Source organism: Sus scrofa, chromosome 4 (assembly GCF_054392235.1).
Source record: "Sus scrofa isolate SSC_HxYL_T2T_F1_AM1 chromosome 4, Sscrofa_HxYL_maternal_Yorkshire_Landrace_v2.0, whole genome shotgun sequence".
Lineage (NCBI taxonomy): Eukaryota > Metazoa > Chordata > Mammalia > Artiodactyla > Suidae > Sus > Sus scrofa.
This window is the reverse complement of record NC_139386.1, coordinates 126,261,149-126,285,669: the sequence shown is the minus strand read 5'-3', so window position 1 is coordinate 126,285,669 and position 24,521 is coordinate 126,261,149. Positions and strand designations below refer to the sequence as shown.

Below are 24,521 nucleotides of genomic sequence, written 5' to 3'. Positions count from 1 at the left end.
GTGATTTAGAACTGCAAAAGGTAGCGGAAACAGTTTTTCTAAGTTTTCAGCTGGGAGCAGAAATGGTGGGAGAAAAGTACATGCTAATGGCTTGAAGGGTGGTGACTGCCCTCATCTCTGAAGTACTTTTGCACCATATGCTCCGGGCTGCCTAAAATGAAGAAAGATCATTTGGCAGGAAAGTAGATCATCTGACTTGGTAGCAAGTAGCCCAGATGGTGAGAATAGATGGAGCCGTGGGGAGACTGAAGCAGCATTCGGACGGTAGCAGCAGCAGTGGGGATCTCACAGCTCACATTCCTCTCTTTGCTAAGCTTTTCACTATCTTCTTACTAGAAGGGAGGTAAAATGTATCTACTTGAGCCACAAAATTTCACTAATTTTTTTCAGTAGAAAATTGTTTTATTTTTACTGAAGAGTAATGTTTATTAAAACAGGAATACGAATTCGGCGTTCTCTCAGGACTTTCACCTAGACTTTTAATTCTCGATTACTGTTTTAAATTTTAATTATTTTAATATTTGCTGAGTATTTTTCCATGATAAGGCTTAATGTTTTAAATAATAATGTGCTACCAATGTATCTTCATTAGGAATTCCACATTTAAAGTTTCAGCAAATTTTCCATTGATCTGAATATTTCGGTAAAATTTTATGGTTGTTAATTGTATATTGGCATGGTAGAGAGATGTGTTTCAGAAGAAACTGTTTTCTGCAAAAACGAAGTGTTCAGATTTATTTATCAACTTTGTTATTTTATGTATTTCATGAATTAGTAATTTAAAAATATCAACAGGGAAAGACAATAAGTAACTTAGGTATTAGAATCTACAGGTCTAAGAGTATGCAAAAACAAAACGTGAGTACATGCTTAGGAATTACGAATTTATATCTGTGTACTTGACTTGGGCAGCATATTAAGATATGTTTTCAATGTTAAATGGAAACAACCTATAAAGTATAACGAGAGCTCTGGTACATAACGTGCAGTTAGTAATGCTATAGAATAGTTGAAGCTCCACCAGTGGCTCTAAAAGGCATTAAAGATTGCTGTGCATTAATAATTACTAGACATGAGAAGTGTCTTTTAAAACTAGGCCCTTATTTCTGGATTTACTTTAAAAAATAAAACTGGTGAGTAGATGAAACAAGATTAGCCATGAGTTAATAATTGTTAAACAATTGTGATGGATACACTGGGCTCATTCTAGTCCCTCTATTTTTGTATATGTTGGAAATTTTCCAAAATAAAAAGTTAAATCTAAAAAAGGAAAGTGGAGAGATAAAAAAGGCGGGGAACCCCAAAAAATGGTGTGTAGAAAAAAACCTATAAAATAAACTCATAGGGGAGTTCCCATTGTGGCGCATCAGAAACGAATCTGACTAGGACCCATGAGGTTGCAAGTTCGATCCCTGGCCTCATTCGGTGGGTTAAGGATCCAGCATTGCTGTGAGCTGTGGTGTAGGTCACAGCTGTGGCTTGGATCCTATGTTGCTGTGGCGTAGACCGGCAGCTACAGCTCCGATTAGACCCCTAGCCTGGGAACCTCCGCATGCCACAGGTGCAGCCCTAAAAAAAAAACAAAAAAATAAAACACAGAGCAAGAATATAAATTAGAAACATCATTCCAATGTTAGGAATACTCAGAAAAGATAAAAGATTGGAGGAGAAAATTTTATAAGTCAAAACTAAGAGGTTAAGAATTGTTGATCTTCAAGAACCCTTCATACTGCCACTGAAAGGTCATAGTAGTTTCTGTAAAGTAAAAGGATTTTAAAAACTTGGCTAAAAGATTAAGATCTGAAACCAGAGGTAACAGCACATCCTTATGACATGTACAAGAAGGCTGGAAAGAGAAAAGAAGAAATAAAAGAACTTATGGGACAGCCGTACTAAGGGCCAGTTCTACCCAGGTATGTCATGAATTAACTTTATGTAGGTTGAATGTTTGTTTCCTTTATCATGGGAAGAAGAAAAATCGTGTAATTCTTTAGTGAACTAGTATTTATTGAGAAGCTGGTATGTAATTAAGAAAGGAATCCAAGTTTATTGGTAATCGAAAAGTGAATAAAAGATGCTGAAACAAAAATAATTCTTGAATAAATGAGGAACCCTGAAGATGATAGAACAACAGTAAGACTGGAAAGTAGAACAGTAGAAATAAGGACATGTTAAAAACTGATGATTAAAGGATAGGACCATTCTGAAAGAGAAAGCCTATGCGTTACAGTGAACTTTTTCTCATTGTTTCTACTGGAGGAGTGTTTTTCAGAAACTTATACTTAGTATAACTACTCAAGTGTGGAATTAGAACAAATTTTGTAAGGTTTTCTTTAGGTCACTTAAATGAATTAAATAGTGAGGTTCAAGAAGATTTGTCTCTTAACGAAATACTGTGTATGTTTTTTAAGCTGAAATTATTTGATTTCAAGTATGAGTTTATGAAGAAGACAGCATTTGTTTTAAAAAGTGAGTTACTATTGAAGATGACTATTGAATATGGCGCCTCCCTATAAACCACAGAAGTGAATTTTTCAAAGTCAGTTTTCCAGTTGAAAGGTTGGAGAAATGTTTTTTTATGTTTTGTTTGCTTTTCCATAGGAAGTGGAATGTTGTATATTTAATTTTTTAACATAATACAGGTATGTACCTCAGTTCTAATATGTATTGATTTCACTGAAACCAGTTGATTTTCTTTATTACTTACCACCAAACAATTTTTCTAAATATCATAAAAATTAATTTTCAGCAACCATTTGGAACGGTCAGCCCTAAGCCAAGCAGCCATCGTGCTTAAAATGGTTTTTGTAAACGACTTGTGTGTGTTTCGTAAAATATGCTTTATTTTAAAATTAGGGCTTCCTGTTGCAGCTGTTCCAGGAGCTCTGAGTCCTTTGGCTATTCCAAACGCTGCTGCAGCAGCTGCTGCAGCTGCTGCTGGCCGAGTGGGTATGCCTGGAGTCTCAGCTGGTGGCAATACGGTCCTGTTGGTTAGCAATTTAAATGAAGAGGTTAGTAAAATAATTTTCTAGTGTTTATTTTTTAACTCCATTTCATTTGTGGAAGTTTTTCATGTTTATTTCATTTTGCACTTGCCTTTCTTTTTATGTACATTCATTGAAGTATTTTCTGTGTGTTTCTACTCTGAATAAAATCTATGTACTTGTTTAGGTAATACCTTATTTCCTTAGATGGTCATATCTCTTTTTATATATATATATATTTTTTTAACCTAACTACCTATTTTTCCTAAGAAAAATATGGTGAAGTACTATAGTTTGGCTTTTTATCTTTTTGTTGTTCTCAAAGGCAAATGTGATCTAATTTGCAGATGTAACTGTAAAACAATTTTGCTCTTTGCCTTTTCTAATGATTTGCTTGTTCATTTCATGCTTATGTGTCATTGCATTTTTTTAAATCTTATTTTATGTGAACTACTCTAATACATTTTTCTTTGAAGGTTCTTCCAAAGATCTTGACGAGGCACTCTTCCAGTCTTTCTTAGTAATTTTTTCTTTGCAGTTATTAGTCATTGTCTTCTTAAAATATTTTTCAACTTTATCCCCCCCCGACCCCACCCCCACCCTGTTAAATAAAATTTATTGCTGAGTTATTTTTTTTAGTTGTACATTTTATGTCTGGTATATTTTATTTTGATTGCTGTGAAAGCTGGTATGAAATGTGGGAAGAAGCTCAATGTATCTGTTTCTGATGTCCAATTTGAATATTTCATTTTTAATTGGCCTCTGTTAATATGTACATTAAACTATTTTATTTACTACTGTTGTCATTCACAGTTCTGCATGCTAAAATGTTTGAATCAGAGTGCCTTTGTTACAAGAATTTTGCCTGCATTTCATAACCAGCCATGCTTATGCAGTTTAAAGTTCAAAGTTTAAATTCCTATGCATGCTTTCCTTCCCTATGTTGAGATGAAATGCTGTAATTTACTCTTTGATATAGATGTACTTTACCCATATTTGTCTTGGATGACTACATTTTACTCAGTTTTTCTTGTACAGTACATAAACCAACCATTTTCTGACCAAATCCTGCATTTCCTATGTACTGACCTATATTTTATTTTTTTTTTTGTTCCCCGATTCCTTATTTTTTTCTTCTGCATTGCTGTTTCCCTTCCCCATTTCATCCTTTTCCCTGTGTGTTCACCTTCCCTTTCCTTGTCTCTTCCCAAATGCCCATTCCCTTCCCTGTCTTATCCTTTATTTTCCTTGTCCTTGTCTTCATTCCCTGTCTCCATTCCCTATGTTCATGCTTCTGTGCTTGAACAAATGTTCCTCGGACCAACTTGCCCCAATTAACCGCCTTGAACCATGATCCATGACCACCTCACCATTCTGCGGGAACCACCCTTCGTTATGGATGATCTGTTCATCTCCGCTCTTCCTCGACTCTTCTCTCTTCTTGTCTTACGCTGCTTGCTCTTCTCTCCTTCTAAAGATGGTTACGCCCCAAAGTCTGTTTACCCTCTTCGGTATGTTATTGTTAGCACTATACTTTTATTATTGATTTGATTTTTGTTTCACCTTAATTCTTATTTGTAGCTAGCACTTTGGCTTAAAGTTGAATAGTAAATCTTTTGCTATTTTTCTTTGCTATTTAAAACTCTCCATAGACACAAAATTTGTTTTAATGCATGCCGATTTATTTTGCATGGTCTTTAATTTAATTATCATTCACATAGCTTTGAGGGTTTATCAAAAATTTATTCTTTTCAAAATTCACTGTTCAAAATCTTGATCTTCTTTATTCATTTGTGAGAATGATGAGTTTGAATGAGTGATCATGTTGATGTCTGAATGTTTCATTAATATGTCAGAAAGATAAACTTTCCCTGACTTGCACATAAAATTAATTCCGTTTTTGGATTACCTCTCTGTGGCTCCAAAAAAGGTGTTTATGGAGATGTGCAGCGTGTGAAGATTTTGTACAATAAGAAAGACAGTGCTCTAATACAGATGGCGGATGGAAACCAGTCACAACTGGGTAAGATAGTTTTTGTGTTGCTTATACATCTTCAGATCTGATTTCAAATATATAAGTCTGTGAATAAAGAAAAGCCCTTTATATCAGTAAGAAACCATTTTTTTAATAGCCAGAGTTCAAGATGTCATTTTAATTTTCATATTTTAATGTGAATAGTTGTACATGATGAACATATTTGTATGTTTCTGCTTTCCTCTTACCAATTTTTGGGCAGAGTCTGATGGTAAAAGGTTTTTGGCTCCAAGATTGCAGTAACAATTTCACGGAAGAATTTATAACATTTATATTAAAGATCCTTAGTGGTTTTCATTCCCAGTTACTCCCTATAGTCAAAGTTAACTGTTCATGTAGTCCATGGAATCCTGATTAACACTGTTGTTTCAATTCTTCTAAATTCCTTGTAAGTGTTCGACTAAATTTAGTAAAGAATCACATGGAAAATATTTTAAAGATACCAGGTTCTTATAGAAAAGAAAACGTGCTCAAAGTACATCACTGTTAATCCCTTTGCAATCTTAAAATTTACTTCAGACAGGTTACACTTTTCTTATTAGATAGTTGATGATTTAATTAATATCTCATATGACTTCCTCTGCAAAGGCCGATCACTAAATCTGTAGAGTAGCTGCATAATCACAGTACAATTGACTATAAATGTCAGTATGTTCTTAGATAATAATTCTGTTCATTGAGATTCAGGGATGATAGTACCTCAGACTGGATATACTCACATCATTAATTTTGAAGTTCGCCATTTTCGATGTAAAAACTAGTTGTTTTTGCTGTTATATTCTGTGAGACTCACAAGCCAGCAACATGATGACCTAGACCTTTTAGCCTTTGGGATCAGACAGAAATGAGTTTGAAATTCAGTATTTCTTACCAGCTATTACAGTAGCTCAGACAGTGTATAAAACTTTATACGTCTGGCTCTCCACTTTGTAAAATGGAGATACCTATCTTTAAAGGAACTTATTTAAATGTGCTGATCTTGTCATAAGTGCTCATTAAATCTCCTTCTGGTTTTATACACTTCTGTACTCTGGTAGAGTAGTCATTGCCGTTGTTTTTATATCCTTTGTGAGTAGCATTTTCCCGTGCTTCAGAGTTGACAAAACAGTCTCAAATATTTAAATTTTTTTCTCATTGTGTGAGCTATGGGTAGCATTACCCTCATATAAATAAGGGATGCACAACTATTATGTTTGAGAAGTACCTAAGGTAGAATTTTAATCAAATTCTTCTGTATTTTTGGTTTTGTTTTATGTAAGGACTATTTTAACTGTTATTTTAATTTTTACTGTACTTGTATTAGTCTGCTTGGGCTGCCGTAACAAAATACTGTAGGCTTATTAAACAACAGAAGTTTATTTTCTTACAGTTCTGGAGGCTAGTAGTTAGGTGCCAGCAGTTTTGGTTTCTGGTTAGGACTCTTCCTGGCTTCCATGTGTCCTCTGATCTTTTGCTCAGCCTTCGATAGCTCTTCTCTACTTGCAAGAACACCAGTCCTGTTGGATTAGGGCCTCACCCTTATGACCTCATTTAACCTAAATTGCCTCCTTAAAGGCCCTGTCCCCAGATAGTCACATTGACAGGTTAGAGCTTTAAGATAGGAATTTTGGGAGAATATAGTTCAGTGTGTGACAGTACTTCGTTTTATAATTCTTTACCCCTAATTTTTATAAGATCTTTCTGCTAAAGCTTTCACTTACTAATAGCATGATTTATAGTTTTTGGACTATACGTAGTGTCAGGTAGAGAATTTATTATTTCTTAATTGCTGCAAGAGTAGATTTTGCTTTCTTGAAGTATAGGTCCATAAAAGTATGTATTCATACTGTTAATGCCTTTAAAACACACAAACACAGATGCACAAATCCTATGCAAAACTAGGGTGTCCTATTGAAAAAGATAAGTGAAACTTAAAAAATGTAATATGCTTTGTTTCTGGGCTCTGTTCTCATTCTTACTGGTTTTTATGGGATTCTATTTAAAAATACTCATTGTTTTATGATAGAGGCAAATGTTTTTATGCTCAGGAAGTAATATGGGAGGAATAAACAGCATGGAATATTGATACATAGTTATTCAAATGTGAATGGGATTGTTGAAAATCTTAAAGGCCATGTTAAATCATCCTAGACCAGAGTTTTACAACTTGCCAACATTGAGATGTTTCATTTCGACCATAGCCTATTTAATTGATACACTCGTGTTTTCTTAAATTGGCTATTTTAGGAGTAATACAATCTGTAAATTATCTTTTAAAATAGTATAACTGATCTTCAAGTAAAATAAATCGATTATACCAAAATACCAAAGAGTAGTTCTTTTGTTAAAATAATTGTCTTGTTTATCCAGCTCATATTTTCAAGAACTACTTTAAAAAAGCCTTTTCTTTTTTATTTAGTATATAGGTGTCATCTCAAAAGTAAACTTAGTTCTATAATAGACCTTTACCTACTAAATTATATTTGGCAAAGTGTGCTATAAAGGAAATAGAAATCATGTAACTCTGATGTGATATTTGAGCAATTTTTAAGTATTAATAACAGATGTAATGGATTAAATTCATCAGTTAAAAGATTTGCTTTTTTAAAAAGTTAGCTGTTATTTACGAGTGACATGAAGTTCAAAGAAAGATTGAAAGTAAAGGATATAGAAAAGATTTATTGGCAAGTAGTGAGCAAAAGAAAACTTCTGCACCTATATTAACTTAAGATAAAGATTATTCATAAAAGATTTTGTTTACCAGGAAGATGGACAACGTTCTTATGTATCTGTGTGCCTAATGAAATAGCCTCAAAAACCTCCCACTGTGGTGGTAGATTTGCTCAAATCTCCCTGGAGTTCTCTCCATTTATGGTTTATATATTTTAACATTTTCTGAATTATGTTAGGCAGACAAAAAAGTTAACAAGATACAAATGACATAACACACTTTTATTCATCTAATAGTCACACATTCCTTTTTAAGTACACTGGGAACGTTTACTGAAATTGATCGTAAACTATAAACAAGCTTTGGTAAATTTCAAAAAGTATCATATAGACCAGTTTTCTGGCTATTGCACAACTAAGTTGGAGTTAATAACAAGTATACATTTAATCTCCAGGTATCTGGAAACTGAAAAATAATCTTAATACTTCACGTATCAAAGAAGTTGTTTTAATGAGAATTTAAAAGTATGTAAAACTTAAATGGTTTTAAAAGTACTATACATATTAGATGTGTGTGGTACAGGGAAAGTGGTATTTAATAGAATGTCCTTTTAAGAATAATGGTATAAATTCAAGGAAAAGAGATAATAAAGACACGACTGGAAATCAGTGGTATAGAAGACAGTTAAGAGAAAAAAAGCTAAAAGTCAAATCCTTTGACAAGACTAATAAAATAGACAAGTAGATGTCAAGATTTTTTTTTTTCAAAATGTGAGAGGCAACACAAATATTTTGAATAATAAAGGAGATAATTATAGCTCCAGTTTCACATTATATAAGCATCTGTATCTATCTATCTATCTCTCGTTTTTAAACCATCTTTTAATTTCTCATTATTCATTGATGGATTAAGGGAAAAGTAATGAAATATAATGTTCAACCAAAAATGACATTTCCACTGCGATATTGACTTTCCTCCTCTATCGTTGATTGCCTTGTTCATTGATGACCTATTTCTTAGAGCAGATTTAAACTTGATTTATTTAAAATTATCAATTTATTTCCTTTTGCTTTATTTACTCAATAACCTCAATTTTTGACAAGGTTTATATTTTTTTAGCATTGTAAGGGTATTCTAATTACCCCGTTTCTCAACCTCCATCCACTTTACGTGGGATCCTTTACTCAGCAGTCAGCTGACTAAAATCTCTTTCTGTACCTGGTTACTTTCTAAGGGAGTTGTTTGGTTATTTTGCTTTGTTTTAATCCCATTGTTCTCTCATCTGTCTCTCCTTGATGCATTTACTGTGTCTAGGACTTTTTGTGTTTTCTTATTTGTGCTCTTCAGTATCGCAAAGTTCAGCTCTTTGTGCGGTGTTTTTAAAACTTTCAAAGTTGCACTAAAACACCTTTTCTTATGACAAGGTCTATGTCACATTATTCTCCAAACTCATTCCTTATCATAGATACTGTGAACTAATAGCACTTTCTAATAAGAAAAGTTCTGTTCATTTAATAGAATTATAGAACCTTAAAAATATTTTATAATTCAAGTAAATTTTATTATAAAAGGAGTTTACATTAACACACTGGATAATTTGAGTTGATTTTATTAAGTGTAAGTTTTTAAATGTATGTGAAATGCAGTGTAAGAAAGGGCCTGGAGATGATTTTTTTTTCTATTAACCTCAGTTAAAAATCTAAGAAAAAATAATACAAATACATAACACTGCAATAAAACAATTAGAATAAAAACTTTTCTTTCCTTCCAGTTTTGAGAGGCACAGCATAATAATTTACATACATCAAGAAGTGATTATCACAATAAATTTAGTGAACATCCATCATCTCATAGTTACAAAATGAAAGAAATAGAAAAATTTTTGTGTGATGAGAAAACTCTTAGGATTTACTCTCTTAACTTTCATGTGTAACATACATCATTGTTAATTATTTTTCTCATGTTGTACATTACATCCCTAATACTTAAATATCTTATAACTGGAAGAGTAAACTTGTTTTTACAATTTAAGGAAGCTATAAGTGAAAAAGATTTTTTGGAATGGTACCTTATACTTTTATAGCATTTTCCTTTTCAGACCTGTTTTATGTTTAACTGGTTTATTCTATACAAGTAAGTATGACAAGATGCATGGATTTAACAAATTTTGGATTATCTCCTGTGTCAGACTGTGTACTGTAGTATACTAATCAAATTAAAAACATTTGAGAGTAGGGATTTTGTTCTCAATTCTCTGCTCCTCCAATATTGCCTTTACCTCTCTGTTGTTAATACTCTAATACTTTGATTTGAGTAATCAAATAGACCTTCAGTTTAGCTAAACAGTATGACTTATGAAATGGTTTTCTTCAGTTGTGACTAGTGAATAGAACATAAAACATATATAACTGTTCTCTAATCTCAGACCAGTTCATTTAGTTCAAAAATAACCCAGCTGCTGCCTCAAGAAGTAGCCATGTGATGTTCTGTGTTTAGGCACTGTGCTGTGTGCTGGGGTAGAGACACTGGTTCCTGCTTTCATGTTACCTTAGTCTGAAGGAGGGTGTGCAGAATTAAAATCATAATGAATTTATAAAAAGGCTTCTACACAGGGACTGTCTAGTGAGGGTCTGAACCTTTCTAGAGGATGAACACAAGGCCTTCTTGAAGTAAGACTGAAGAGTAGTAGATTAGGGATGGTAAAGGAGATAGGAAATTGTTATAAATAGAAAAGCACAGACACCGGGCTAAAGGTAAAAAAACTAGCATTTTCGTTTAAGGAAATAGGTTTTGTACAGCTGGAACATAAAGTACAAGGAGTCTAGTACTGAGATACTCTTAAGTTCTTACACAAGGAGTCTAGTACTAAGATACTAGGGCTAGGGTGATTCTTAATCTTAGCATTTGATTCTCAGCAGTAACAAAGCATTTAGTATTCTATAATACCAAATATCTGTCCAGGGAAGCTTGAGAGGAATATTAGGGTCAGACTGAGAAAGGTTTAGTCATGCTAAAGAGTAAGTTTAGACTTTTATCCATAAGAGTTTAAGCAGATAGCGACTTGGTCAGATTTGTAATTTTACAGAGGTCTTCTGGCTGCTGTGTATGAATGGATTGGAGAAAAGTAGAGAAAAATCCAACAAGACAAATTTGGAGACTGAAGATAAAAAATAATGGCAGTGAAAGTGTAGAAACAGAGAAGATGGATTTGAGAGATAATAGGAGGAAGAGTATTATAGGACTTGGCAATTAGGATATGGAGCAGAAGCGAGCAAAGGTTACAGATGAGTTTCTTTCTTGGGCATTATCGTCAGGACTGTCTAGGAAGAGAGAAATTCATATCTAGATTTTCATTCTGTGGAAGAAGCTGGCTTTTTTGCCTAAATGCCTTGACTCATGCAAATGTGTCTTGTCACCAGTAGCTAGTGTAAATTCATGATTTTAAAATCATAGCAATTCAGGTATTTCAGCTCCTCTAAAATAATATTTTTGCTTTAAACCTTGACTTTTTAAAATAAGCATTCTTTTTCTTTATAGCCATGAATCATCTTAATGGACAGAAAATGTATGGAAAAATTATTCGTGTTACTCTGTCTAAACATCAGACTGTACAGCTACCTCGAGAGGGACTTGATGATCAAGGGCTAACAAAAGATTTTGGTAATTCCCCATTGCATCGTTTTAAGAAACCTGGATCCAAAAATTTTCAGAACATTTTCCCTCCTTCTGCAACCCTTCACCTATCCAATATCCCGTGAGTATTAAAGCTGGGGTTTATTAAGGATATACATTTTAGGACTAAAAAAAATGTTACTCATCTTTACTCTTTCTTTCCGTCTAATTTTCCCAGTCCTTCAGTAGCAGAAGAGGATCTCCGAACGCTGTTTGCTAACACTGGGGGCACTGTGAAAGCATTTAAGTTTTTTCAGTAAGCAAGCTTTTCTTGTCTCTAAATTAGAAGTCAAAGTTTTCCTAAAGTAGTTTTTATGATTTTTGTTTATAGACATCTTTGATTCTGGAATAGGCAGAAGTTAAATATTTAAGCCCTTCCTAATTTTTATGACATATCTAATTTCATAATTTTGTTTCAGAAGAGATCACAAAATGGCTCTCCTTCAGATGGCAACAGTGGAAGAAGCCATCCAGGCCTTGATTGATCTGCATAATTATAACCTTGGTGAAAACCATCATCTGAGAGTGTCTTTCTCCAAGTCAACAATTTAGAAAGGGGGAGATGAAGATTGGGGGTGAATCACATTGTTTGGTGTCATCACCTATTGACTGTTCAGAAAAGTGGGGACCAGAGTTTGATTTTTTTCTGTTGGTTTTCTTTCTTTTTTTTTTTCCATGCTGTTATCATTCCTTGGTTATAAGATGAAGTGGCATATGTAAAGGTAGGGTTATTAACTGCTCTATTTCACCTGTTCTGTAGGGAAGCCATTTTTATTGTCTGTTGAGAATTTTAGTTAATTTTACTTTCCTTTTTCAACTTAGTTGACATACGTGCCTTACAAAGGAAAACTAGTGTTGCTATTGTGCATTTACTAGAAAAAAGGAATTGGTTGTCTAGGGCACACTGTTAAATGGAGATTACAATATGTTTAGGCAGGGGTGTGTAAAAAGGTTAAGTTTTTGTTTCTCCTGCTTGGAACTTATTTTGAATTATTGGCTTGTCACATTTCTTTCTATTTAATCAAATAGGATACATGATAAAGAATAAAGCAGCATTTTTAGTTTTTACTACCTTAGGCTTTATTGCTTTAAAAAAACATTGGCCTTTTGTATCTCACAATTCTGGTCTAGATTCAGTTATGAATGTAGGCATTAGTTAAAATTAACAAGATGCAGAGTATTAATTTCTTAAGACAACGAAGTGATTTCTGTAAGTTTGAGCCCTATGTGGAAAGCATTGTGGAATCTTAACCTTTTTGTACACACTCTTGTGGGACGTATCATTATAAATGTCAGCACTAAGTAATGTCCTGTTTGTGGCTGAATATTTTTCGTAGATGTTTTTGAAGTTGACATGACTTATGTGCATTTAAATATATATTGCCATCCTTAGTTTGTAATTAAGATTTGGAATATGGTTGTGGATTTCTGAGCATGTGCAGACTGGTCTAGCTAGTTCAGGAACTGGTGCATGTATTTTTCAAAGATAAAAGAAAGTGTACTGCGAAAATTTGCAGGAAGATTAATTTTGTGGCAGTTTTCTAAAACTGACAACCAGGTGGGACCAAAGTTTATGTGCCTTTAGTCTTAATTTACCTTGCATTGTAATATTCAGTTTTAATAAATCTTCAAAATATTTTGTATTTAGGAATAGATCTGACTTTAATAAAAACATGGCTCAGAATCTACAGGTCAAATTAATTTGAACAGTTCTTGTCAATCTGAATTGTTGATTCTGTTTAAATGACCAATACTTTTTGAAATTGATGTACTTAGTTTCAAGATTCATAGATTCTGTTATCTATGTAGACAGAATGGTCATGTATATTTTCTATTAGTTGAGTTTTTACATCTTTAGAAATGTAAAATTCAGTATAGTTTGAAAGCGGCACAATTAAAAATTAATTTTCTAACAAAGTTGGGAGGTTTGATGGTTGTTTAATTTCCTTTTGTGTGTACTCTGCTTACCTCTGTAGCATGCTCAATAAACACTTCTGTAGCTCTGTATTCACCTTTTTCTGTCTTTCTCTGCTGCCTTTTCTCTCTCTTCCTCTTTGTTTTCACTCCACTGTGCTTCTGAATTCATGTTTATTCTCTGCCAGGGTGGGAAAGGAATAATAAATATTACAATTCTATGGCTTTATACCATAAATAAATCTAGATGCTGTGAAAATATACCAGCTGTTTTTTTTTTTGTTTTGTTTTTTGGTTTTTTTTAATTTGAAAGATGGTAACTTTTCAGGAGGACACATATTAAACATTTCCCACCCTGTTATAACCTACTGCTTTACAGACATAACTCTTACTGTATCTTGTTAATTCTTTCTATCTCTTTTGTTGTTGTTGTTTTTTTTCCAGTAGATTTATGCATTAGTAGATCTTTTGGATTTGCCATGCTTTCTTGCTGCAGTTTCATCTTTCATCTTTTGTGTCTGCTAAAGATTTCCTATATTGTGAGTTTTAACAAAGGGTACTTGATGTTTGGGAAGAGGCAGTATCATCCCCATCTGCTTTTGCCTTGGGTGGTAAGGACGATACACATGCAGGTACTGAAAAACCTAAGAGGTATTCCGTGAGGTTACGATTTTTACTTTTTTAAAAGATTGCAATTAGGATGTTCATTTGTATTACTCAGAATATTTTTGGGGGGATCACATTTTTTGAAACAGGCATATTGGTATCAGATAACTCTGCAGTTATACATGTTCCCTAGGTTTGTTCTGTTACAAAATAACTGAATTATGCAAAACTCATACATCAGGAAAAGTAAAAAGAAAGGGAGTAAATAATACATTTAAGTGTATATTTAATGTATTAATATAATTTTTTTGGTTTTTTTTTTTTTTTTTTTTTTTATCCTTTTAGGGCCGCACCTGTGGCATAGGCAGGTTCACCAGGTTAGGGGTCTAATTGGAGCTGTGGCTGCCGGCCTGCGCCATGGCCACAGCAACACCAGATACTTACTTCGTCTGCGACCTACGCCATAGCTCACAGCAATTTTGGTTCTTTAACCCATCGAGCAAGGCCAGGGATCAAACCAACAACCTTGTGGTCCCTAGTCGGGTTCATTTCTGCTGTGCCGGGACGGAAACTCCTATATTAATATAATTTAGTCAGCTCCAAGAAAGACACAGTATATAAAACAATTATTTACATTTGAGTCAACATTGGGATGGTTTGGAAGCAAAATGATCTCAAATTTTTTCTTAAAATAGCATTGTACAGAAGAATTTAGCAATAGCAGATGTGCCTAAAAGCTGTAAAAAACCAAGAATGTGAATGAATAGTAATTGAATAGTTTAAGTGAAGCTTTCCTCAGTGTTGGGTGGTGGTTGAAATATCTGAAAATAGGTGCTGTTCCTTTTCAAGTAGTTTCTTGTGGCTGGCATTGGCTTGGAAGAAGAAACAAGTCCCGAGGTGTGACTGGGAACTGGGCTTACTCCAATTAATGAGTGAGGGAGAGTTCCCAATAGTTCTGATGGGTAAGTGACGGGCTGGGATTGCTTTACAAGAAGAAACGAAGTCCTGAGGTGTACGTGGGGAGTGGGGTTGCTCCAGTTACTAAGCTGGGAAGAGTTCCTGGCCTCTGTGGTGGGAGAGTAACCAGAAACCTAGGTTTGTCCTTCCTGCCTGGAGAGTAGCAGATGCTTCTGTTTTTTTACAGTGCAGTCCAATACAACCTGCCTTCCAAAGCACAGGTCAGTGAAGTGGGAATTTTGATATTCTAGAGAGTTTTAATTTTCACATATTACTTTAAGCCAGTCCTTAGAGTATAGCAAATTGTTTTGTTAGGTGAAAATAGTAGTTTTGTCATCATTATTACTATCACTGCATGCCTCAGAGTCTTACCTCAGAGTGAACTAGCTAACGGTGAAGTGTCCTTAAGATGCAGCTGCTTGTTGATAGAGGCCTTACCTTGGATACTAAGAAAGCAATAATAATTAGATTATTTTTTTTCCTACAACTGAGAGAAAAACTTTTTTTGGCATTAAGATTTATTTTGGAAATAGGTTTCAAAGTATTTAAGGAATAGATTCATACAGTTTATACTTAATGTTAGAAATCTAATTTAGTATTTGAAAGCAGCTACGAACACCTTGGCTTAACCAGAAAAGATGAGGAATCATTATATTTAGTTACAGTAGGAATGTATTAAAACTTGAGGCATTTTAACTTCAACATTTAAGGTTACTGTAATCAAATTGTAGTTATTGGTTCATGTAACTCTGTTTCTGGATCATGATAATAGTTCGCAGAAAAAGGACAGGTTACTTTTCTTATCCTTGGTGTTAGTGTCGGTTACTATATGAAATGGAGACAATACTGCTCTTCCCACCTCACAGGGTATTGTGAAGCTCAGTGTGAATGCAGGAATAACTATGCAATTAATTGATAAACTGCTGTGTGGGAGAAGGAGTTGAGAGTTTCATGACTGCCAGATCTTAGTCATCCATAGTAAATACTACCATGATGTCTCTCTTTGCTGCAAAGAAGTATTTTTTAATGTTTTTAAAAAGTACATCTGGTAAAGCAAAAAGATGCAGAATGCAAGTCTGTAATGCATCCCAAAGCTAAAGGAAGACACTGGATTCAGCCTTGAATTTTCTGTTTCGACTGTTTTGGTAGCCCAGTAATAAAACTGAGATACGTATTTAATTATAGACTCCACTTAAAAATGAGATTTTTTAATGTGTACACCTTTACAAGTTGCTGTGGGAGTTCCTGTCGTGGCTCAGTGGTTAACGAATCCGACTAGGAACCATGAGGTTGTGGGTTCGATCCCTGGCCTTGCTCAGTGGGTTAAGGATCCGGCATTGCTGTGAGCTGTGGTGTAGTTTGCAGACGCGGCTCGGATCCTGCGTTGCTGTGGCTCTGGCGTAGGCCGGTGGCTACAGCTCCGATTCAACCCCTAGCCTGGGACCCTCCATATGCCGTGGGAGTGGCGCTAGAAATGGCAAAAAGAAAAAAAAGTTTCTGTGAAACTTGGAGGTAATTCTAACGCAAAGTCTTTGAAGGCTATGAAAAGAAGAAAAGACATGAGTCTCTGAGGACTTCAAACAAGATTCCCTCACTGCCCTAATAATCTTAGCACGTAAACCTGAAAAAACATGTTTTTCCATTCAGGAAAAAGGTATAGAACTCTTTTGTGATGTTGAGTGTAGATTTCTATTTCAGCCAAATAATTGTTTTAAGAAAATCTTCTGATAGAATTCAGTAGAAAAATCTCACTTTAAGTCACAGCTTTAGAGTATGCGTACCAGTTATCAAAACCCTGTCTTTATTCTAAAATACACTTATTCCCTCTAATATCTTTTAGATTTTGCAAATAAAGCTTAAATGTTGAGTGTCAGCGTCAGATTGCCCCCATTAAGGAAAAAATGGAATACTACCCTTGCACTTACTGCTCAACTCTAACCACCTGATAATTCCCATACTTTATGTGTAGTTTTAATGTATGACTTAAACAAAACATGAGACTGAAGTGACATCTTTATACTCTTCCTGATCTTGGGCCCTATGCATCCCTTTTCTAAAGGTAGTCATTACCCTGGATTTAGTATTTTTAAATTCAGTAGCTGCTTTTCAAAGAGAATTCTGTTTTCTATGGCCTAAGTTTCTTTTTTCTACCTAAAATATTGCAAACATTTATGATGTTTAAATGGTATAATAATTTGTTCAACACTTTTCCCCTCCTAGGGCCGCATCTGCAGCATATGGAGGTTCCCAGGCTAGGGGTCTAATCAGAGCTTCAGCTGCCGGCCTCCACCACAGCCACAGCCACACAGGATCTGAGCTGTCTGTGGTCTACACCACAGCTCATGGCAATGTCAGATCCTTAACCCACTGAGCAAGGCCAGAGACCTAACCTGTATCCTCATGGATACTAGGTAGGATTGTTAATCACTGAGCCACGATGGGAACTCCTCAACACACTATATATGTATACGTATATATATATTTCTTAAGGTGAGGATTCTGAACTTTGATCATCCCCTTATCAGACCTCATGACATTTAATCAACTTTAAGGTTTTCAAATCAGTTGCTTCTCAGTAAGTGCCAAGTAAGCTGAGTCTTCTAAGGGCAAAGATGTAAAAAATAAGGAACCATTATTAGTGTTTTAAAGGTTGAAATTGTGTGTGAGATTCTTAAGTACACGTAGATCCTTTTCCAGCCTCACATTATAGCCACCCTCCGTGCAACATCATGTCACCCTCATTTCAGTGGACAGAAAGTGCTCCCCTTGATTGGCAGCAAGCATTAGAAAACGATGACAAACCTCCATCACTTAGCAACTTGGGATCTTGTTCTTCCACTCTCTTCTCATCTCCCATGTTAGCACAAATCCCGAATGTGTTTCATCTCAGACTTTGTGGAATATTTTCCTTGTAGTATTTTATTCTTAGTCATCATCACTAGCTTAGCTTATCAGCGTTACAGTTTCTTCAGATCCTAGAAATTTGCTACTCAAAATGCAGTCCCCGGACCAACGGCAGTATCACCTGGCAGCTTTAGAAATCTAGCCCTGCCTGTCTCTGACACGCTGAATCTACGTTTTAACAAGATTGACAGGTGAGATCCATTTGGACATTAAAGTTTGAGAAGCATGCTGGTAGAACTTTTTTTTTTTTTTCCAGTAAAATGAAAATAAGCTTAAAAGCTTGATTTTTTTTGCTACGTGTGAAAACTATTACATTTTATTGGTAAGTTACTTGAATATAATGTAAGTAACACTAAGGAATAACTGAGCTTAAAAGGACCCAATGTGATATAGTTTTAACTTCATTTTAAACAGCTCTACATAGGTCAAATGAATAGTTCAGTAACATATTCATACTGACTTAACGTGTAATGAGAATACAGGTCCCTGAGTTTCCGTCCTACAATATGTTATACTAATTAAAGGAAATAGTTCTTTCCCTTAATAGCTGTTATTCACAAAATTACTGGAATTTAATGTGCAATAGGTAGAGCCAATGATAGCAGTCAGTTTAACTTTATTTCGTAATGAACATCAAATCTAGACTGACAGGCAAAGAACTTCCACATGAATTGATTTTGTTAAATGACTGGAAATTCACACTCTCAAGCCCTGTCTGTTACCTCATGTGGTATAATAAAATGGCCCTCTGGTCATTTTGATAAATATCTTCTTTATTCAGTGAATGCTGCTTCACATCTTTTCCCAGCTCCAATTGGATAGCAGAATTATTTTTTAACGATTTTTATTTTTTCCATTATAGTTGGTTTACTGTGTTCTGTCAATTTTCTACTGTACAGCAAAGTGACCCAGTCACACACACACATATATACACACATTCTTTTTCTCACATTATCCTCTATCATGTTCCATCGCAAGTGACTAGATCTAGTTCCCTGTGCTATACAGCAGGATCTCCTTGCTTATCCACTCCAAATGCATCTATTGACCCCTGAGACTCCCAGTCCCTCCTGCTCCCGCCCTCAGCAACCACAAGTCTGTTTTCCAAGTCCACGCTTTGATGGCAGAATTCTGTAGTTGGAATACCTAAGCTTTACTAAGTGATGCTCTTTCTGGGTTAGAGCTGTGGTCATTATAAATAAAGGTTTAGCTCTGCTTACTACGTCTTCAGGAGCTACTACCCCTACCCCTGGCACAGTTTTTCATGTTCTCACGGCCAGGAGTTTTCTCTGTTGTCCTGTCTTGCTGAATATTTCCTGCTTACCACTCCCATCACTCTCTGAACCTTATTGCTACTTTAGCTATCACACTGTTTATTTTCCTCTTTTCTTTGCTGTCTTCTCTTCTTTGCAGTTAAGATTGTTGCTCCTGTGACTTAACATTTCTATTACCATAACCAATTAGAGTCTTCTTTTCAGCTGGTTAATAAACTGGCATATGACAATGCACTGTACATTGTATTCAGATGTCTATTTTTGTCCAGTTCAGCTAAAATCCTCCTTTTAAAAACTTTGTTTTTTAACTGGGATTGTAACAATTCCAGATGATTTTAATCACCAAAGGTCTCCAGAAACCTTAAGTGTGAATAATATTTATCACTGATGTGTTCAATGCTAGTGGAGGAGAATCTGTTGAAGAATTGTGACTAAAGAGTTCCTTATAAGGACACGTATGAATTTCCAAAAAGGTAGTTTCATTTAGTCATGATTCATAGAAGTTGAAGTGCATATGTTCAAAGGAACAATTACTGCTATTTTGTAAAGATGAAAACCGCTCCAGGGAGCGCATAGTAAATAACATTGCTCAAGTTGTCTCTTCCCAGTGTTTGGAGTTTTATAATGTATATTATAAACAAATTATAAATATTTTTATAATTTATGGAAAAGGCATAGGCATCGACAGTAGACTAAACTATATTCAGAGACCTTATCTGCTATTCAGTAGTTAGGAGACCTTTTAAAACCTTTTCTCATCTTAAAACAGAGATGGGGAGTTCCCGTTGTGGCGCAGTGGTTAATGAATCCGACCAAGAACCATGAGGTTGCGGGTTCGATCCCTGGCCTTGCTCAGTGGGTTAAGGACCCGGCATTGCTGTGAGCTGTGGTGAAGGTTGCAGACGCTGGTGGCTCTGGTGTAGGCTGGTGGCTACGGCTCCGATTTGACCCCTAGCCTGGGAACCTCCATATGCCGAGGGAGCGGGCCTAGAAAAGACAAAAAGACAAAAAACAAAAACAGAGATGGTATCTGCCTCATACGTTCACCCAGAGGATTATGTGAAAGACAGTTCCATTCCCTTGATAATTTTTCTCTTTCTTCTTGCTTGGGGAAAATTCTTGGCATTCCATTATGGAATTTTCCCCCCTACATGTTAACTTAGACCTCTCTGCAAAAGACATTTGTTGGACATTTGCTATTGGCATTGTAGGGGATTCAAGGGTAAGTGGAACCACAGTAGAGTCTCTGCTTTTTTTGAGCAAATTTGTTCCAACATACTTGACATATTAGGGAACTTGGGCATTATATGCATTTTGCATTTAATGTGCGAATTTCATTGTGGGAAACATGGATGAAAGACAACTGTTTATAAATATACTGAGTGCACATGTGTACTCATCTCAGACATCTGTCAGCGCTCAGCTCTTCACGTGTGAGGGTCCACACTTAACCACATCTGGTGTTAGCAACTTTACCTCTACCTTCACACAGCCCTCCTTCCGACACATCTCAAGCTGCAGCACTTCCAACATCCACTTCCACAAGCACACTTCAGATCTTTTTCAAGAGAAAGTGTCATATTTATAGCATTATTTATATATTTCTTAACCATTTGACATTTAACACTGTGCTGCCGTGTTTTATTCTATTTTTTGTGTCATTGATGTTTTTGAGTGTTGTATTCCTACCCCCATTTTTTCCCCATGAGCCTGGTGGTTTCTATCATGTGATTTTGCATAATGTGGCAGCTTCTGGAAATGCTTGTGCTTTGTTACAGTACAACTGTCTGCTTTCAAGGAGCTGCTCATCCAGTTTGCATTATGACAGGAAGTATATAGGAAAATGTGATGGCCATCAGAAAACAGGACTTGAGGTTGGGCCTCACCATTTACCCATCCGGGCACATGGAACAAGGCATGTTAGGACCCATTTCCTTCTTTATGTCCTTTCCATCTTGTCTGTTTTTACAGGTGTCATGCTTAAAAAGATAATGCCCGTTATGTTTATTTTAGTTTTTATAAATCAATCTCTTGAACATTAGTTTGGAATTTGGGCATGATATTGATTACTTTCTTGAGAGAAGAGCATTAATTTTAACCAGTCGTGAATACTAAAAATATTGCACTCTATGTAATAGTATGTTTATTACTTAATGTATGGAGTAGTATAGGCAAAAGTGGCAAATATTAAGATATATTAAAAGTATTTCATAAATTATTTTTAGTTTCAAACAATAATTATGTAAGCACTTTATAAAATATCAACCGCTTTTGGAATGTCTAATAAAAAAATCACCTTTTGAACCAATTTCAAGGTGTTAATTATAACATTTTTTTCTGAGTGAATGGAGCTATTTTTTTTTTACCTTAAAGCCCCTGGCTCTTTTCTCTCTACACCACAATAATATATAAAAATTATTTGTGGATTTTTTTCCTTTTCAATTTTTAAAAGATAATAGTTGAATTTAATTATTTCTTCATGTTTATAAAGTTACGGGAGAGCACCTGAAGAAGTAGATTTCAGTTTTAAAAGATTATCAGTATGAAACATCCAGTATTATGCTTTCAAATGAAACACTAGTTCCTAAAACAGGATTTCTGTGAACTAGAAACACAAACCATACTTATTTGTTAACATCTATTTCATTCAACAACTATTACGACACCTTATGTGCTGGCTTAGGTGTGTAGGATTAAACAGTTCCTTCTTATCAAGAGGCTTTCCGTCTAATGTGAAATCATAGCAGTTACGTAGTTTGATAAGTTTCCTGGAGAACTACTGGCGCTATTATACGTATATATATGTTCAACCGTTAGCTGTGAGGGAAGGGTCCTTGGAGGCACAGTCGGCCCTTAAACAATATGGGAATTAGGGGCATCTAACTTGACAGTCCTCTCTGCACATCCACAGTTCTGCATCTGAGGATTCACCTGAGGGTTGTGTAGTCCTGCAGTACCTATTTATTTGAAAAAACCCTGCATTTAAATGGACCCTCACAGTTCAAACCTACATTGTTCAAGGGTCAACTGTAGGTATAGTTGAGAGTTAGCTGGGTCAGAAGGAGGGATGGGGAAGGTAAGTGTTGAAGACAGAATAGTTAGTTTAAAGAAATACCAAACCAAGATTTATGGTGGCACCCTGGGGAAACTATAAATTCAGTGTGGCGAGGTCAGAGGTTATGATATGAGAGGAGGAAGCAGTAGAGAAATGTGTTTGGATAGGATAAGGTCAAATTATGGGCCATGCTAACACATTTGCTCTCTATTCCCCAAGATCAATGTCTTTAAACATTAATTATTGGTAAAATGGAGTTAAGAGAGGGGTCAGGGTTGGAGTGATAAAACTGCTAAATTTACCCTGCTCATTAAAATATCTCATTTTTAAAATTTATTTTGGCTGCGCCCATGGCACATGGAAGTTCCTGAGCCAGGGAGCAAACCCGCACCACAGCAGTGACCCAAGCTGCTGCAGTGACAGCACCAGATCCTTCACGTGCTGCGCCAAAAGAGAACTCCTAAAATTATCTCTCTTAAATATAAGGGGTCTTTTTTTCCTAATTAAAAAAAAATTCACAAGTATTGTTGAGACCTGTCCATCTAGGAACCTCAAGTAAAAGTTGATATTAAATTATTTTAAAGAATATAAAATTAATTCTAAAGTATCTTGTTGAGTGCCATTAAAAGGAAGACGCTTACCCTGTGGCTGCATTATCCTCTGTCAATTTAAACCCCATGACTGTACTTCTCTAATAAGGATTAGAGAAATCCAAGAAACAAATTTGATACGTGGTTTGAGATTATCTTTCTTATGGTAATTTTAAAGTATTTTTCCAATTAAAACAAACATGGCCACATCATTAGAAGAATGCAAAGCGAAAGCATGTAAGTTAAAACTAGATGAAATTTCAAAGCCATTTTAGCCACCGTAATTTTAGGACCATTTTAGACTGTGCTTCAAATTCCCCTAGGAATGTTGGTTTACCCTCCTAAACTGCTCATGCTGCCATTTTGGCTTGAGAATTCTAGAATCCCAATGCTTACCTAATAGAGATTTTTTTTTTTTTTTTTTTTTTTTGGTCTTTTTGCCATTTCTAGGGCTGCTCCCGCAGCATATGGAGGGTCCCAGGCTAGGGGTGGAATCGGAGCTGTCGCCACCGGCCTACGCCAGAGCCACAGCAACTCGGGATCTGAGCCGCGTCTGCAACCTCCACCACAGCTCATGGCAACGCCAGATCCTTAACTCACTGAGCAAGGGCAGGGACCGAACCCGCAACCTCATGGTTCCTAGTTGGATTTGTTAACCACTGCGCCACGACGGGAACTCCAAATATAGAAATTTTAAATCCGAAGTATCAGTATTATTGAGTCAAAAGAATTGATGTAGGTGAGCAAATACCCCTTTATAAAAATGTCTTAACCTTTAAAAACTTTTTAAGTCCTACAGTAAGTTTAAGTATTACTAGCTAATAAGACAGAAGTATGTTAACTATAATTTGTCTTTTAGCTAACTGAAACAATTTACACATGCAATGTATTCTTGAGTTTACAGTCACACTCAAAACAAGGTTGGAAATTCACCATTTCTAAGTTTGCTATGTACCTCACTCAGATTATTATTTTGTATACAAAAGTCATGTACATTTGATTTTAATGAGAATGACTTGAAATCAGGTAGAAAAATAAGATGTCTTTGGGAAGGAATATTGAACTTGATGATAGATAAATAGAACTGCCAAAGCTGAGTGAGCATTTGCTTGCTTTCTGGTCACTGAATCAGTATCTTTAACCTAGAACTCTAGAAGTTCCTTACTGATACATTGTGTCTCCCTCAGTCTCTCCAGTTTTTGTTAATCATTCTTACCTGGGATGATGTATGGAGTTTATATTTAGGTCAAATCCCACTTTAGAAACTCCAGAGACTCCAAATTTTTGACACATACTTTAAATGAATTGTTATGAAACAGATGTAGGTTAGTTTTAATTAGCAGTGTTTGACCTGATGACAAAGAACTCTTATTCTATATTCAATATATTTACGTACCATTTTGGTCTAACTCATGGCATAATATATGCAAAATAATCAGCGAAATTGATCCACATGTTTTTCATTTGACATCTCACTATATTTACTAAATTCTAAATCTGAACATGATATACACGGGTACGAGTATGCTAGTACATGAGTTTTCGATCTGAGTTTTCAAGTGTAGTTAGGATGTTGTCTTCTGTTAGGGTAGGAGAGAGAGTTTAAGTATCTGGTTCCTTATAGATTAGTTGAGGCAAGTGACAGGAAACAATTCAGATTATAAAACAAGACACAAGAGCAGTGAAGTCATGTAAGATGCGTCAAGATTTCTGAAAGAACACGAACATGGTTAGGTGTGTTCTTTTCCTCTTTCGAACCTGTACTACCTAGCAATCAACACTTGACGCACAGTGTACCCCTTTCTTTCCCTGTCTTCCTTCGGGGGGAAAAGCATGTGTTTTTTAAGAAATTTATGTTTTAATTGCTATGATAAAGACCT

General features: G+C 35.3%; 1 protein-coding gene across 12 annotated transcripts in view; it reads left to right on the top strand.

Moving 5' to 3' along the window:
* PTBP2 (polypyrimidine tract binding protein 2) overlaps window positions 1-13,258 on the top strand; it is an 80,367-nt gene extending 67,109 nt beyond the window's left edge. For 2 of the 12 annotated variants that reach the window (XM_085023896.1, XM_021090157.2), the window contains 6 exons: window positions 2,872-3,011; window positions 4,462-4,495; window positions 4,915-5,007; window positions 11,207-11,423; window positions 11,520-11,597; window positions 11,764-13,258. In XM_085023896.1, the coding sequence (XP_084880022.1) occupies window positions 2,872-3,011; window positions 4,462-4,495; window positions 4,915-5,007; window positions 11,207-11,423; window positions 11,520-11,597; window positions 11,764-11,893 (692 nt within the window). In that variant the 3' untranslated portion in view covers window positions 11,894-13,258. Of the gene's footprint in view, window positions 1-2,856; window positions 3,012-4,461; window positions 4,496-4,914; window positions 5,008-11,206; window positions 11,424-11,519; window positions 11,598-11,760 lie in introns of all 12 variants that reach the window. The other 10 variants (XM_085023895.1, XM_021090156.2, XM_085023894.1 and 7 more) reach the window with 7 other exon arrangements.
* The last annotated feature ends 11,263 nt before the right edge of the window (window positions 13,259-24,521 follow it).